The sequence below is a fragment of the Eulemur rufifrons genome, chromosome 18 (assembly GCF_041146395.1).
Source record: "Eulemur rufifrons isolate Redbay chromosome 18, OSU_ERuf_1, whole genome shotgun sequence".
NCBI classification, from domain to species: Eukaryota; Metazoa; Chordata; class Mammalia; order Primates; family Lemuridae; genus Eulemur; species Eulemur rufifrons.
The window spans coordinates 59,302,573-59,320,427 of record NC_091000.1 but is presented as its reverse complement, the minus strand read 5'-3'; the positions used below and the strand labels follow the sequence as shown (position 1 = coordinate 59,320,427).

Below are 17,855 nucleotides of genomic sequence, written 5' to 3'. Positions count from 1 at the left end.
GTCCTACATCTTTTTCTTCTTCTTTAAAAAAAAAAAAAAAACAACTATAACTGAAGAACTCAAACGCCCTCCTCAGCATTTTGTTGCCATATGGAGATAGCTGGTCTCGTAAGGGAATATTATGATCAACTTTATGCAAGTAAATGTAAAAACTTAGATAAAATGGAGAATTTTCAAGATAAATTATAAAGTACTAAAATTGAAGAAGCCATAGAAAATGAAAATCACTACAATCACTAAAGAAATGGAATCTTCCCCCCCAAAAAATTTGCCAATCAAAAATCAATTAGGCCCAGAAGGTTTTGCTGATGAGTTTTAATGAACATTTAAGAAGGGTTATGCTTAAGTTATATAAGCTATTCCAGAGACTAAATGTCACCTCTGTCTTACACAAACTTTTCAAGGAAATAGAAACATAAAAGAAATATAGAAAATAGAAGAAATGTTGCACAGATCTTTTCATGACAGTAGTACAACCCTTGATATAAAAACTGGACAAGGACCATAGAAGAGAGAAAATTTGTAGACCAACCTAATTTATGAACATAAATTAAATGCAAAAATACTAAATATACTCTTTTAAGCCAAAGCCAGCAATCTGCTTATTTATTTAGTTTTTGGGTCAGAGGAAGAAAAGTGAATCTTTTATTCAGTGTCTCCTACTTGGTATTCTTTTCAAGTTTTATTTTATTTTTAATTGGCACATAATTTTATATATTTATGTGGTCCAGTGTGATGTGTCAATACATGTATATATTGTGTAATGATCAAATCAGGATAATTAGCATATCCATCACCTCAAACATTTATCATTGTGGTGGGAATATTCAAAAGCCTCTCTTTTAGTTATTTTTTTATTTCAGAATATTATGAAATATGGTATATGTATACCATGGAATGCTGCTCAACTAGTTATTTTGAATATACATTATTATTATTAACTATAGTCATCCTACTGTGCAATAGAACACCAGAACTTATACATAAGAAATACATTTTAAAACATTCGCTATAACTCACTACATTGGTATATGACAAAAATAACTTTATAAATCAATGAATAAAGAATGAACTATTCAATAAATAGTACTCAGGAAAAATATGACTCTCCATATTTTAAAAAACAAAATTGGCTTTATAGCTCACATCATACATAGAAACAAATTCCAGATGGATTAACCACCTAAATATGTAAGGCAAAGCTTTGAAACTTTTAAAAGAGAATATAGGTAAAGATTGTATAACTTCATCATAGAACATAATTTCTTTCAAAGTCCAAAAATAGCACAAAACATAAAGTAAACAAGTGATCTTTGACTAAAATAAAAAAAGACTTTTACATGACAAAGAACTCACACAATTATGACTGAAAGACTCATACTACACATAAAGCTCATAAGCAATTGTTATGCTAGAAGAAAAAGGAGTCCATATAGATCCGTGAGAGAAAAGAAAGCCCAATAAACAAATGGACAAAAATATGAGCAAGTAATTTGCAGACAGAAAAATCGTAGTACCTAATAGATAATCAAGATATAGAAATTGAATCACCCAGCATACCGAAAGACCAATTAAAATATTGGTAATCCCAAATGATGATGAGATGGACAGGAAAACTTTCATACACTGCCAATGAGATGGTAATTGTTACAATCACTTTGAAAGCTACCTGTCAATATCTAGTTAAGCTAAGGTTGTGCATGTCTTAGTACACGGCTATTCCAATTCCAGTTATATTCTTTAGAGAAACCACTGCACAAGAGTACAAAAGAGAATTTACCTGGATGCTCACTGGAGGACTGTTTGTAATTGCCAAAAATTTATATAACAACTAAATAACTCTCTGTAAGGGTTATAAAAAAAACTTGTATTATAATCATATATTGGTATAGTATCCTGCTGAATACTAATACAGCAGGAAATATGAATGAATTACATTTACATGAATCAATATGCAATAATCTTAAAGCATAATGGTGAATGTAGACTGTTACAAAGTTATTCTTAAAATGTGATACCACTCATGTACATTTAAAACCCATAAAGAGATATTTTATACAATGCTTGCAAATGCATATAGATATGGTAAAAGTACAACAGGATATACAAACGTCAACTTCAGAATAGTAGTTGCTTCCCAGAAAGGATGAGAAAAGGGAGGATTGGGGGTCTTTGGCTATATCTATAATTTTTATTCCTTTATGTTCTTTTTAAAGCACTAAAGCAACTAGGACACAATATTAACATTTTTAAACCTACATAATGCACAGGTGGGTAGTATTGTATTCACCATTGTTTTCTTTTCTTTGAAATATTTTGTAAAGAAAAACTTAAATATTTACAGGGTGTTACAGTAAATAGCAGTAGGTTCCAAGGTAGCACTGAGGACTGAGCAGGCTACTTTGTTGGCCAGAGTGTGCTGAGGGAGTCTTCCAAAACGGCACTGTTAACACTGTGATGGGAAGAAGAAGAAAGAAGCTCCTGGCAGATTTGAGGAAGGGGCAGGTGGGAAGCCATGCCAAGGCATGGTGTTGCTGGGGAACTGTGAGTCCTCTGGAGTAGCTAGCCGTGAAGTGGCAGGAGGTGCACAAGGTGGAGGAAGATGCAACTGCAGAGGAAGATTAAGCTTGTCTTGCCTGTAGGTCCAGATTCAATATCTTATATTAAACACTCACTGCACGCTCTCAATTCAACCTAGAGTGTCATTTTCCACTTCCAACACAGACAGTTATTTATGTTTCTTTCCTCCTTAAGGCACTCTTCCGATAGTTGCAATTAACATCTATTAGAGTCAAGAAATTGCATTTTGGGAAAAGCCTTAGCAATCTTCTACTAATCCAATGCTTTCATTTTACCAACCAAAGAATATATTGATCACTTAGACGGTGACCCCCTCTGAAAGTTTTTATCTTTGTAATCCAAGTTAACTTGAGTTAGTTTTCTGGAAGAAATGATTCCTAGCAATGGTTTGCGAAGAAATCAGGGGACAGACTGTGTCAGGAGAAATTGTTCCATTGGTAGAAAATTTCTTGAAAGTAAATTGTGATAAATACAAACAGATGCTTAATAAATTACAAATGATGTTGTTGGATTTTTATGTATGAAAATCAATAATGAAAGAAGTTGTCACTTTAATTCATTTTCTGAAGAATGATATGGAGGTGTCATCTCATTTTACTCTCAACTTTAGGGATTTTTTTTCATCATAAATGGGAGAAGAATTAGGAAGAGGAATTAATAAATCCTGGCACTGGATACAGAAGATGAAGAAGGGGTGATCATAGACAGTGTAGAATGTTTAAATCCATGTGATAGAGAGGAAAGGGTGACATTGTAAGGATGACAGTTTGTATAAGGAAACAAGGAGAATGGTTTGAGGCTGGACTGTTGAAATTTAGAATATGACTACACGTTCTAGATCTAGTTTATCTATTGCCCTCCCCCCACTACCACCTGCAATAGCTGATAAATGTAATCAAGTCTTTTTCAAATCTTCTCTGTAACAATCTGAAATACAATTTCTTCCTTAAAAGGACAATCTCTTCCTTTTCTTGATTCACCTCCACCTCTCAGCAGAAACCTGTCAGCCTAGAAAGTTTAATCCAATGGTGTGCCCCCAACTTTGGGGAAGTACGCTCTTGTTTCTGGTCTTCCCTCCTCCTTCTCACTTTGGTTTGAAACCTTTGTGTTTCCTGATATTCCTGATCATGCTTGAGCCATAGGTAGATTAGAATATCCATGAGGCATTCCACTAATTTGTAAGGCTGCCATCATTGGAGGTTTCAGCCTGGGCGACTCTGACAGCAGTGTGGATAAGAGTATCAATCTGGATTCAGAATGATCTGGATTTGAAGATGAAGATTTTATTGACTCATTCATTCATTCCCCTAATAACTAGTGGTCTAAATAGTTCTGGGCAATCTCTTCATGTTATCAAACATATACTGGTATTTACAATTAACACTAACCTATACATATGCAGGTAACAGACCCTTTCCTTCCTGGGTCACTAGTCTTTTCACTCTTTTATACGGTTGTGAGCTAAGATCATTGTGGAGAACAGAGCAACACATTGCTCATCTCTCAGCAAACAACACAGTGCCTCAGGTAAAGGCAGAAATGTCGCCATATTAGCTTAGCTGTCCAATTTCTTTCATGACCTCGCAAAATGTCACCATATACTACAAAACATATACCTTTCTGATTTTTTTTTTGGTTAGCAGTTACAAATATTTATTCACAAGAAAATAGCTCAGCTCTCTTTTTTTTCCAATACTTCATGTGGAAATGTCTGTATCATTATTCACAAGTTAACAAAATCTGAGGAAAAATTCAAGCAGAAGGCATTTTGTATGATTACTGTGTCTCTTATGTTATGCTCATGCTTAAAAGCACAGTGATGCAGATGACAAAGCCAGTCTCTGCTGGAAAATATGCTTAAAATAGAAGCAGTGTCAGCTATTGGTTGATATGTGTAACTGCTAGAAATCAAACGTCGTTTTGCCAATGCCTGCCTTGAGAGTTCACTCTAAGTGAATTTAATGATGGGTAATAGTTCCCAAACTGTGTATAAAATGTTCTAAACAATTCACAGTTGTCTTAGTATGCACCAGTTAAGAAAAATTAGCAGGTCCTAACATACAAACACACTAATATGTCCTCTATGGCCTCATGAATGTATTAGCAGGGAGGCTTAGGCAGTGATGCTTGTGAATCAGATGCATTATGCCCCAAAGCAGGTCTGAGGATTTTCTCTTTTGAACATCAGGGTGAGCTCATGGAGCAATGTCTGCACCTTTCTCTTGTAAGCAAAGCAGGTGTGTTTTATTTTTAAGGTAAAGTTGAGATTAAGATTTAGATAAGTGGCAGGTTAATGATAGGGCATTTTTGCCTTTAAGGAATTGACAAATTTGAATGTCACTAGCCCAGAAGGGCATGATTTGTCTTCTTGAAATCAGGGGATCTTAACTTGGGGGTTCCAGGTCTCCCTGACATATTGCCAATTTGGGAAAGGGAGGAGAAAGGGAACTAACAAAAGAGAAACTGGAAAAGGGACTTCACATAGTTAACATTTTTGCAAGTTTTCCTTTAAACTGTTTCTGTGCACTAGATTCGGTAAAATATAAAGACATGTTGATTTATTGTCTATAAATGCTGAATGTTTCTTTCATTTTTTTACCATAATTCACACTTTCTCTGAGAATGGATCCTTTTTGTCAAAGTTTAATAATTCTGTTTTTTTTTTCTCCTGCTGACTGCCAAGAAAATAGCATGTTTGAAAATGTCTTTAAAAATAAATTACTTACAAGATTTGGGATAGAAAGAATATTCCCTTCAGTACTTAAAAAAAATCTATCAAATGAAAAGATAGATTTAGTTCCAGTGTAGGTAGTTAGATTTTAACAAATAAAACAAGTTTGTCCTTCATCTTTAGGAAGTCCTCTAGGAATTTTTTCCTAGGCTGGTTTGGAAAGATATTTTTGGCTTCACTGTTTCTTATGTGTAAATTTCTGCACAAAAGCATGATATGGTGGAGAGTGGATAGGTGGGGCCTGCATTCATTTCAGATCTGGATTCTGCCGCGTCTACACAACACAGCTTTATGCAACTTCATCTCTCCAGCTGCTTCCCTGTAAGGTGGAGGTCAGAACACCTCAAACTTTGGAACTGTTATGAGGATTAAATGTAAAGCTTTTTAGCTAAAGATATAAAATCGATGTAAAATACATAATATTACTCATTTACTTTTAATATATATTTAATATTTTTTTATTTAAATATATTTTCTAAATGAATATCTTTAAATTTTTCATTAATAAAAATCCCAGAAGAGTTTCTCAAACATACTGGAAACTCACCAAATCATACATCCCTTCCCTTCTTGCCCACTTTTCCTGAAAACTCAATCACTGTGAACCTGAATGGGTTTTTAGAATCTCTCTCTCTCTTCATATACATGTGTATCTAGACAACATACACGTATGGCTCTCCTACCCTTAAATTTCAGTAACACACTCAAATATGATCTCTTTAGACTGCTTGGCTTTTTGATTTACCTTTCTATTCCTGTAGACAACACTCCTTTTACATTAAGATGCCTATTAACTTGTGTGGATACAATATGTATCACAGAGGAAAAGCTCTATGGAAATATAATGTATACAAACACATATCGTTCCTCTTCAGCATGGCTTCTGTACCATAAAAAATTGTTTTGGAAGCTCACAGATTACAGGATCCTGGAGTGCTGGGAAGGAGATACAACCTGGCTTGTTAGAAGCAGCGATGTTCCTTTGATCGTTCGCTTCACAAGTCTTAGAGCATATTCTAATGTTCTCCTTAGTGAATTAGACCATCTTATTTTCCATGGAAGAGATAATTTTCATGTCACACTTTAATACACCTGTGATATCCACTTAAAACCTCCCCAGAGCTGGCTACCCACAACTGCCCCCCCACACACACACACAATCATGTCTCATGTATAACTAAGGTTCTCACACTTGGGAAAAGGGCAAACCTCTGTTTCTTGCCAATGTTACATTATCCTATTACCTTGTTCCTGCACCTGCTCTGTACAAACAACTGTGATCCTGTCCTAAAGGCCAATTATCATTAGCAGAGTGAGCTTTTGTTAAACGGCCTGGAGGGGCTCACCACACTGTAGATACAATCCTGCCCCAAGGGGATCGCATCGCCCAGTGTACAACTGCAGTCTGTTTGAAAAGATTGAAAGGGCAGCAATCTGCCAATATAGATGATAGATAAGAACGTATGCATCCTATTTTTATCCCTGCTCTCTTTACCACCAGCAGCTATGCTCTGCACGGCAGCCAAGGTTTCTGTGTCCTGCGCCTGTAGCCTGATAACCTTTCTTGCTTGTGTTTTATGATGCCATATGCTTCTGTCCTAAAATAGTGCTGAGGGTCCTCTGAAGAAAAACTACCTATCAGCTCTCCGAATGTCAGTGGGATGTTTGGAGGAGGAAAGGTGTGCTTTGCTGTTAAACATATTTTGGCTCAGATTTCTGCTTGGCAAAATGCTAATTGTGTAACCTGGGGAATTCATTTAATATCATTGAGCTTCTGTTTCCCGAAGTGTAAAATGGAAATAATACTTCCATTTTATGGTGTTGGTATGATGATTAAACAAGGTGGTATACGATACACACACACTCATTTGTCATCGTTGTATTAATCTTGATAGGCTAGATTACGCTGCAGTAAAAACAACTTTAAAATTTCAGTAGCTGGAAACATCACATTAACTTCTCATACTGCATGACCACTGTGGGTCAGCAGGTAGTTGGGGCTTGTCACTGCCTTACCCCAGAACCCAAAAGGAAGCAGCAGCCAGTGTCTTGAACTTCAGCTCATCCCTCGTAGGTCAGAACTGGTAACCTGGTTCTGCCCACCCACAAGGAAATCTGTCTGTGCAAACTGCAATCTTCTCATGTACCTGAAGACAGTAAATCATAAATGTCTGGGGAACAATATTAATGTCTACAATATTTGTTTCATAAAAATGAGATCATGTTATAGTCAGTACTCCAAACTTTAATTTTTGCATTTAACAGTATATTGTGGAAATCCTTCCAGGTCAACTTGTTTAGATCTAACTCATTAATTTTAGTGGCATGCTGCTATAAATATACCACAATTTATGCAGTAATTTATTTATTGGTAGACTTCCTAGATATTTTATTTTATTGCAGTATGAACACTCTCAATGTACCTTTACTTTCTGGTGCTTTTATTTCTGTAAGATAAATAACTTGAAGTGTCTAAATCTGCCAAAAAGAATCCCGATTCTAAAAGGAAAACATAGAGCTATGTTTATAAGGCTATAAATATCATTTTAAATGGAATTTATAGTTTGGAGCAAAATGTAAAGAAACTAAATACTTTGGAACCACTAGAATTCTCACTAATCTTTGGCAATTCTCGACCTCTACCTAATCTATCCCCTATTTTTTCCCAGACACGAGCAGAAGTACCTGCTCCCAATTTTTTTTTTTTTTTTTTTTTTTCAGACAGAGTCTCACTCTGTTGTCTGGGCTAGAGTGCCATGGCGTCAGTCAGCCTAGCTCACAGCAACCTCAAACTCCTGGGCTCAAACGATTCTCTTGCCTCAGCCTCCTGAGTAGCTGGGACTACAGGCACACACCACAATGCCCGGCTAGTTTTTCTATTTTTAGTAGAGATGGGGTCTCTCTCTTGCTCAGGGGTCTCGAACTCCTGACCTCAAGCGATCTTCCCCACTCAGCCTCCTAGGATTACAGACGTGAGCCACCATGCCCGGCCTGCTCCCAAATTTTTTAACTTAGAATGACAGTTTTCCTTGGATATTAGCAATACAGACTTAAAGATGCCTGATGTAATAAAACCTTGCAGAAAAATTTTCACCAGATCTCATCTCCTTTCTGTCATGATCACAACAACAGTGATATTGACAATATGGCCTATTATGGAGAAGATCCTTCTTGGGGGGGACTCCTCTTCCTATTGATGGTAATGCAGAACAAGAAAGCAGCCGTCCAAAATAATGCTGCAATCAAGGAACTACGGGAACTATACTCCTGATGGTTCTCCTTCAATCACCTCTTTCTCCACCTGTTTTATCTAAATGATTCCAATCTCCCCTTCTCATCATGTTGCTATCTGCTAAGTGCTTGCAGGATAATTTTCACAGAGCAATCCCTTAGTAAGCATGATTATCACAAGTGCAGAAATAAAATTGCTTTCTATTCAAAGTTTCAAGAAAAAAGAAACCCTTAGCTAAAACAAACAAAATTAAAAAAAAACTACAACCAACCCTACAAAAACACAAAAAACTGCTCACACCATTTAGATGTCTCAACTATATTTTTAAGAATTTACCTTCTAAAAGCAAAGATATGAAATGACTTGTATAAACTCCTGTCCACTGATGGCTTCCTGGATCTTATATCAAAAGCCTGCCAGGTTGGATTAAGAGATAATAAGGGAAAAGCTAAGGCCAAGAGAACTTTTGCTATAGGCCCTAAAACACGGTCTGAAGAAAACTAGTGTGGTAGAAAGGCCTACTTCTAGGGGAATAAAAACTTGCCAATTGTTTGGCTGCTTTTTAATCTTTATCTGCAGGATATTCAAAATCTTTTACAACTAGACTTGCAAGAGTCAGAAAGTATATTCAACCTATCAGAATAGATGCCGGCCATAAACAATCCATCCACCTGGGCCAGCGCACAAGAGCTGAATGTGAGCTCTACTTAGACATCAATGAATTGCCTAACGAATTTTCACTAGCCTTCCACAGCAAGCTCTGATCACATCTCCCTGCTGAGAATATAGATGTATTATGTTAAATATGAGAAAGCCTGGAAGCTGTATCCCCTCATAATGACAATCTACTTCCATTTCATTCTGTAATTCCATTCTAGCTTATGCAAAAAAAGAAAAAAAAAAAAAAAACCACCCCCCAAACAACACGCATACATACAAAAGTAGCAGCACCACAGCACCACTCTGTGTTCATGAACCACTTGGAAGTAATTTTTAACCTTGTTCTTAATTTGCACTTTGTAGATTAGCTTGCAGTTCTGGTTTTAACATACTGCACATTTAGATAAAACCTGGAAAAAAAAATAGATGCTATTCTTGTAGTAGGAATATAACATGTCGTTAATGTTTAGTGACTGTATTAGTTTTCTAGAGCTGCTGTAACAAATTACCACAAGGTTGGTGACTTAAAACAACAGATATTTATTCTCACATTGTTCTGGAAATCAGAAGTTCAAGTTCAAAGTGGGCCAAGATCCCTCCAGAGGCTCCTGGAGTAAATCTCTTGTGGCAGCATCACTCCAGTCTCTAAGTCCATCCTCATAATGTCTTCTCCTCTTCTCTCTCTCCTGGGTGTGTCTTTTATAAAAACACTTGTCATTGGGTTTACGAGTCACCCAGATAATCTAGGATGATCTTCTCATCTCAAGATCCTTAACTTAATTACATCTGCAAAAACCCTTTTTCCAAATAGAGTCACATTCACACGTTCCAGGGATTTGACATATCTTTGAGGGGGGGCACCTTTCAACCTTCTGCAGGGAAGATAGGAACAAGAAAGGAGACACAGACGCAGGAGAAAAATGGAATAGATAGCATGAGTCTAAATCAAAGAAAAAAATACTGAGGAAGGAAAAAAAAAATTTTTTAAATCTTTTCTTACATCAAATATGTCCAGTGATTTTTATCTAAGTATACTTCTTTGAGTGGTTCCATTATTTCACCTTGTGTAGATCTTAATATTTTATATTTCTACTGTGTCTTTTTCATTAAAAGTTAAAGCACTTCAAGAGTATGTCCAAATTTCTACCATTAACGTTGTGAGTTTCTTTAAAGCCTAATAACTGCCGGGCATCAAAAACAGTGAAGAACATAGACAAACGGAACACTGAACAAAACCTCAGTTCAAAGTAGATCGCACCCTGCTTCTCACATTCAGACTTTGGGGATTTCGAGGTCTGTGCTTGCCTTGAAAACACCCTAATAGTGGGGTCTTCTGGAAAGCCCAATGTGCAGTCTTATAATAGGTCCTGCTGGCCAATGGCTGCCCATGTTTGAGCATCTCCGGCCCTATGAACTCCCAGTCTGTGAGCTTGCATTCTCCCTGTGCGGCCACCACCACCGCCATCCCCATTCCCCTCATCCCCAACTGCTTCAGATCACTTCCCAGGGAATTCCTCCTGCGTACACTCTGTTTCTTCCACATCCATCACTGCAGAACTCCCTTTACACGTGGCCCCCACTCAGAAATTAAATGCATAGTTTTCCATAGCTACTCCTAGCTGCAAATTTACACACTTGTTTTCAGCTGTGTGTGTTCTGTTACTCAACATGTCCTTTTATTGAGTGCATCCTCCTTCCCATTAAATTTTAAACTCCATGAAATCAGGAGTACTAACCATGACTTACCCGTTGACCCTTGAACAACACGGGTTTAAACTGCACATGTCCACTTATACGAGGCTTTTCTTCAACCAAGCTCGTACTGAAAATACAGTATTGGGGGATGAGAAACTTGCATATATGGAGAGCTGAGCTGACTTTCCTATGCGTGGGTTCCACAGGGCTGACCATGGAACTTGAGTACGTGTGGATTTTGTTATACGTAGGCTGTCCTGGAACCAGTCCCCTCCATATTCCAAGGGATGACTCTACTTTGAAACCAAAATATGTGTCTCTGTGGTAGGTATATTCCTAGGGGGTGCTTCTCAAACCTCAGTGTGTATCTGATTCACCTCAAGGTCTTGTTAAAATGCAGATTCTGAGGCAGAGCTTGAAATGCTGCATTTCCAATAAGCTCCTGAGTAACTGGGATCTGCTGATCCCTGGGAATCCCATTTTGAGTAAGGAGATCTTAGGGCACCAAACAAGTTTCAAGGAAGGGATCTGTAAGTTAAGTGTATCTAAAAAGGGGAGTGGGAAGGAGATTGTCATGCAGCTGAGTGACACTAAGAGTGATCATAGGGGCTCTTTACCATTTAGAGCATCTGGGCAAAAATTCCATGCAAGCTACTTAGGCCTTGTGTTGGGACCCCTGTTATAAGTGATTGCACAGGGCTGTCCTTCCCTTAGGTATTTTCTCGCCTTCCTTTTAAGAGTGAAAAAAAAAATCCCACCATTTTTTCCCCTAGAAAGCTGTAAGATGACCATTTTCTTACATCAGTGCAGGGAGATGATTACCAACAGCAGCAAGCAAGCTGGGCTATAATTAAATGGGTCATAATTCAACATAAGTTTGTCTTATAAGATGAGACCAACACCGACTCTGTAAAAGACATCTCTTGTCATCAAGAGCTATAAGGACATTATAACAATTGGCCTTAGAAGAAGGCTTCACTGAGGTGACATTCAGAGCAGGGTCAACAGAAAATGCTGGACACACATGCACATCAGCTCTGCTGAGGCAAGAAGGTGCCGGCAGCTACTGGATACAGCCACCAGCTTCCAAACTGCTGCCGCCACTATGGTATATGCCATCCTGGGCCTTTCTTCACCCACCTTCTGTGGTAACAATAGGCAATAGCATTTCTTAGCTTCTGAAACTTCAACTAATCATCCCCAAATTCAGCCTGAGACACTGAAATGCCAGCATCTTCTAAGAGCAGCATCGTCTAATACAGCTTTCAATGATGACAGGAATGTGCTATAATCTGCCCTGATACACTAGCCACTAGCCCCATGCAGCCGTTGAGCACTTGAATCTAGGCTAGTCCAACTGAGGAACTGAATTCGACATTTTTAAAAATTTTAATTAATTTAAATGTAAAAAGCCACATCTTGCTAGTGGATGCCATATATGGGACAGCACTGTTACAGGCTGGAAAGTCAGGGAGGACAGTTTAGGAAGATGAATTGCCAAACAAGGGAAATGGCTCTCCAAGGTAAACCTTAGGCCTTCCCTACACTTACCTTGAATAAAGGGCCCTCACATTTCAAGGCACATCCTTTAATATCTGAGCCTAAGCTAGTGGCTGTGTCAGTGTTCTGTATATTACAATCACAATGCCACTTGGCCAATTAAGATAGAGACACACAGAGCCCTCAGGTCTGGTTTAGTATTCGGCAAGTGAATACAAGATTGCTTCAGGCTCAGTTGTTTTAATGAGGCCATATGGGGTTTCTGCAGGTCTACTGTTCTGACCTGTGGGGCAGAGAGTAAGGTGGAAAAGGCACGCAATTTAAAAAATACATTTAAGAAAAAATGTAATTTGCTGATAAATACACACAACCTCCTCTCCTCTTTTCAGAAGGGAGTTAAGAGGTGATGCAGTTTGGGGGAAGGGCCCGAGGATTAGCAAAAGAGAATAACAAGTGTTTGCCCATAACACAGTGCAATAAAATCCTCTTCTGCATTCAACCAGTATAACAGGTCCTTTGTCATCTCTAAGATAAGGCTTATACTTAGCCAGGGATCCAGTGCCATGAATCTGATGTGAACAGATGTAGTGAGATTCACCTGTGGTTGGTCTGGCTGATAATCCAGGGGAGGGGCTGGGGCATAGTCACCAAAGACCTGGATGGGCACCAGAAGGGACTGGGATCTAATTAAAGAGACTTTCATTCCACTTGCGTCCCCCTCTAGGGCAGGTGATGGCAGCTGGACACCTGACTTTCCTAACTACTTAATGAATGAAACTCTTATGCTGATATGGGCAGAATATTTTGCAGATGAGAAGTAGTATAAAGGATAGCGTGGTAGAATTGGAGTGATCAGAAATATATTGCTAATACAGTAATATCCCCACTGGATTATTGACCTTTTTACCTGTGAGGTGAACTATACATGTAGAATTTGCCCAGTTGGAGGGAGACTAGCAATGACTTGCCTTTTGTGGAAGTGGCAGTCACAGGGAATTGTGGAATTAGCTTTGGGGAAATTCCTGGAAACAACTGGTAGTGACAGTGCATTCGTTAACTGATACTGTTCTGGTAGGCTAGAAAGGAGGACAAGGGTGTGACTCAGAGGGAATGGGGTATGATGGACAGAACACAGGTTTGGAGGCAGACACACCTGGCTGTACACACCTGTATTGCCATTTATGCTTTCCATCAGAATCTCCTGGGGAGCTTGTTAAAGCTACAGACTCCTGGGCCCTACACTGACCTACTAAACCAGAATACCAGGATTTCGGGCCCCCATCTCTATTTTTTAAATAAGTACCCAAGGAAACAGTGACAACGGGCCTTAGCTCTCTAAAAGGTGATGCAGGGCTGGCTATATCTGAGTCTTAGGATTGTTTTGTGAATTGGTGATTTATTAGACATAGTGATTTAAAAAAAAACACACACACAGAATAAATCAGGGCTCAATAACTAGTAGTTGTCATTATTTTGCCACGGATTTGCATTATTTAAGACACTGTTCTCTCTTTGGAAATCTTGGTAGATGTCCTTGCTTTGCTAAGCCTTAGTCACTGTGCTAAAACAGCTGGAGTATATTCCGCCAAATTAACTGGGATCCCAAAGTTGCAAGTTGTTGTTTCTGAGTATTAATAAAAGCAGCCTTTTCTTTTCTTTTTTAATGACGCTGGCGTAAGGTCCCCTTTGGGTTGGGGAATTTATATTGGGGGTGAAAATACCAATTATGTTGTAACAAGTTGTCTGCTCCAGTGAAAGTCAAGGGCAATGGGCTGGACCACCACAGAACGGTAATTTGTTGTGGCCCTAGAGAGGCGCTTCCACCCCGAGGGCCCCCAGCGCTGTGCCTTCTGTGTGGCACATCTCTTGCTTTCATTTGGCAGCTTGAGGCTGGAAGAAAAGGGTGGGGTGGGGAGAGGTTGCCGGCGTTCTGGCGCTCTTGAGAGTGCAGGTGGCTGCAAAACCAGCAGGCTCTAAGTCGCTGGTGCTGAGATTTACGGAGGGGTGGGGCTGCCAGAGGAGGCTGTGCACGTGAGACCCCCAGAGAGGTGGGAGCGGAGTGTGCCAGGTAGGACCGGGTAGCGCCTGCCGCACACCCCGCTCGGGCCTCGGGATTCGGATTGGCTCCGGCGGCGGCGAGGTCGGCGAGGTCAAGACCCTCTTGGCGCCTGCCCCTGATCCGCCCCGCCGCGGTGGCCTTCATGTAGAGCGGCGGGTGCGGCGCGGGGCTGGGGCATGCTGGCCAGGCGGAGGGGCGAGAGTGGCAGCGCGCGGGGGCCGGAGCAGCGCCCGGCCCCGGGCGCCCGGGGGCCGGATGGCGGAGCCCACGCGCGCAGCGAAGCCGGGGAGGTTTGCGCTCCGCTCGCCGCGCTGCAGGGAGGGCGCGGTGCCAGGCGCGAGCGCCGAGAAGCCCCAAAAGAAAGCTTTTTATTTGCTGAGGATGAAGCCCCTGAAAGAGCCCGCCCCCAACAACAACAACAACGTGTCCTTTGTGATCCACTGTCAACTAGGCAAGGAGATCAAACACATTTGCAGCAACTGCAGTCGGGGGGAGGACGCCAGGGACGGTGAGTGGCGGGGCCCGTCGGGGCGGCGGCGGTGAGCGCGGGAGGCGGGAAGGTGGCTCTGCCTGTCCCCAGTTTGGGTACACCGCCAGCGTCTGCTGCCTGGAGAACTGCGGGGACATCCGCCCGCCCGGCACTTTGCAGAGTGCCGCCCTCAGCCCAACCGGGCTCGCAGCCCTGCACATCCCACTGATGTGTCTGCTGCCCAAAATGAGGGTTTTGAAACAGTTAAAGGAGCAACTCTGGGATTTCCATTTGTGAAGGTGGGGTTTTAGGAAATTTGTCGGCGGCAATATGATTTGCTTTTAAAAAGATGTTATACCTGCTCTCCCCCCCCCCCCGCTCCGCCAGGGGCTTCTTAACTGTTCCCCAGTCCTCGCATTATGGTGGGATACAGGGTTTGCCGGGCTGCGTTACAGACGTGGGCTTCCTTCGGGTGGGTCCAGTTTGGAGAGATGGTTTTGGCCTCGGCGGCTTCGGCGCCAACGTCCTAGAGACTTGTGGAGTTGTTGACTGATGTCTGTTTAGAGTAAAACATGGCTGTGATTTTGGAGTGCGGCTGCGGGTCCCTCTTGGAATGGTGCCTAGTGGCCAAAATGGGGGTGGTGGGGGAGGGGGCGTGCGGCGGCGTCTTCCAAGTGAGCCGGGGCGTGTGCAAGCCAAATAGCTCCACGCAGATCCGGGCTCAAGTGGGGCTGCGAGGGGGTGCAGGCTGCCAGCGACTCGGGGCAGGAGGAGCAAAGAACGAGGGACAGTCGGCGCGGACCAGGCAGAAGCCTCTGCAGATGTGGACGCGCCTGTGTGGCAGTGCCTTCTCCGGAGCCTCCCCGCGGTTCCGGAGCGGCTCACAGAGCAGGCTCCGCAGGGCCACTGAAGGTTGTGGAAAAGTTTTAGGCAGCAGATTTTACAGGGAAAGCATTAGCGACTGGCCAGCCTGACGCTGACACGCACACCTGCTTGGGCAGGCAGATTTTCCTATCAGTCAGGCAGGTTTCCCTTGGTCCCTTTGGAAGAACGAATATTACTTAGGATCCCTCCTGTTCTTTGTCGGCCTCTGAAGTGCAGAGTAATGAAGTGACTGTGGCTTGGCTAATGTCTTTTCGAAATTAGAGTCCTGCTAGCATAATTAGAGTTTTCTTTGATTAAACTGCAAGGGAGGCTGAAGAGGACGACACCAGGAGTCCAAGAGGAAAACTGGGACGGCGCTGGAGAAGGGCTCAAGCACAAAACACACTAACGTGCCCGTAGGTGTGTAGGGGAGGATATCTGTTTCTGAGTAGCACGCGTTGACGTTTTGGATTCCTGTGGTTACTGGATAAGCTGATAAGAGACCTATGTTATACAAATGGATTAATCAGATGATGCAGAGCCAGACCTTTCCCATATAATGTAATAGAGCACGTTATGCGGGCTAAAATACTTAATAAATGTCAGTCTCTCTGTTGACTGAATCACTCCCCAAATGGGCTGCTTCTGCAACCTTGGGGGTTTATTTCAATTCGTTTCTCTGAATGCTGCTACAAGGAAAGGTATATGTCTGTACTTAAGGGTGTATGTTTACGTATGTAGTTACAAAATCTATCACTGGTAAACATATGGTCTACACCATCTATGGAGGCAGGTGTGTATTTTAACCTACCACACATATCTTCTTACAACATGAGTCATCTCTACAGCCTCAAACACTTCAGAATGGCCTAAGGAGCTATGTATGGACGTTCACATATCACCTGATATGCTTCAAGTATTTAATCTCAGATTCTTAAATAGGGGAGATTGTATGTTTTTAGTGACTAATTTTTGCCTGACTCTACACTGTGTAATCCTACCAACCTACTGTGTGGTGCACTCTTCATTTAATCACTGAAATGGAATGAGGTCAGGAGTTTAACCCTTGTTTTATTTACTGCCAGAACCCAAAGCAGCATTGCCCACTGTAAAAGGAAAAGAAGTTCAAATAAATTTCACTTTTCACAAGGTTTGACCTTCCGTGATAGTTTGTAGTCAGTAGAGGTTCTTTTAGGTAAGTTCTCTAGAAGCTATTTGCAATTTGAGTCATGTTTTCTGTATGCCAGGAGCACAGGCTATTTTAAGAGAAATGTATGGTCCAGATTGTAGTGATGCAAACAGATTTCCCCAGTGTCCTATTTGGTAAGGCTCTGTACGCAGGAAGATGCTTCTTACGGTAGGGCGTACCTCTGTTGTGTCCCTCCACTACCATAAATATGTCTGGTTCCTCATTCAGCACTGAAGAGGCCACTTAGTGGCAATCACAGAAAATTCTGGTCCAGCTGGAAAGCCCTTAGTAGAACTTTTACACAGGTGAAATTTTACAAAGGTACTGGTGACTGAGTTTCTTTCATACTTAATTTCTTTATATATAAAATAAAAGTTATTTTAAACATATTTAAAGCATATTTTAATAACTTTCAGTTCCAAGACAATCTATAACTAAAGAATAAACTTTAAAAGATAAAGTATTCCTGGTTATTGAGTTGGTTATAGAAGGTAAATTTACATTTTAGCAATTATCTTTTTACTCAAGAGTATTAAAAAAAACAGTTCCTGGTATATACTAACTAGTATTAAAGATGTTTTGCTGTTTTAAGCTATTCTCTATTTAAAAAGCAAAACAAAATGTAAAATACAATTTACCATTAATGGCCAGAGATGGTTTGTGTTTTCTTCCATGTTTGCTGTTTTGGTTCAATACTGAAGCTATTTTCAGGTGAGGAAACAAGCTTATATAGAAGGTCCACAGAGCAAATACAGGGTAGAACAAAGACTCAAACCCTCGTCTGTTTGACTTTAAAACCAAGGCACTTTCCACTATACTATCAAGTTGATTTTTTTGGGTGGCATTTATCTCTGCCACATACATTGAATGTAGAAA

At 40.7% G+C, this 17,855-nt stretch overlaps 1 protein-coding gene across 9 annotated transcripts in view; it reads left to right on the top strand.

The window, feature by feature from the left end:
* PHACTR1 (phosphatase and actin regulator 1) overlaps positions 1–17,855 on the top strand; it is a 502,791-nt gene that overhangs the window by 248,022 nt on the left and 236,914 nt on the right. Inside the window, exon 1 of one of the 9 annotated variants that reach the window (XM_069493043.1) lies at positions 14,375–14,965. The exons of the other annotated variants lie outside the window; for them this stretch is intronic. Coding sequence (XP_069349144.1) covers positions 14,713–14,965 — 253 coding nt within the window. The 5' untranslated portion in view covers positions 14,375–14,712. Of the gene's footprint in view, positions 1–14,374; positions 14,966–17,855 lie in introns of those variants that run through there. 9 annotated transcript variants of the gene reach the window in all.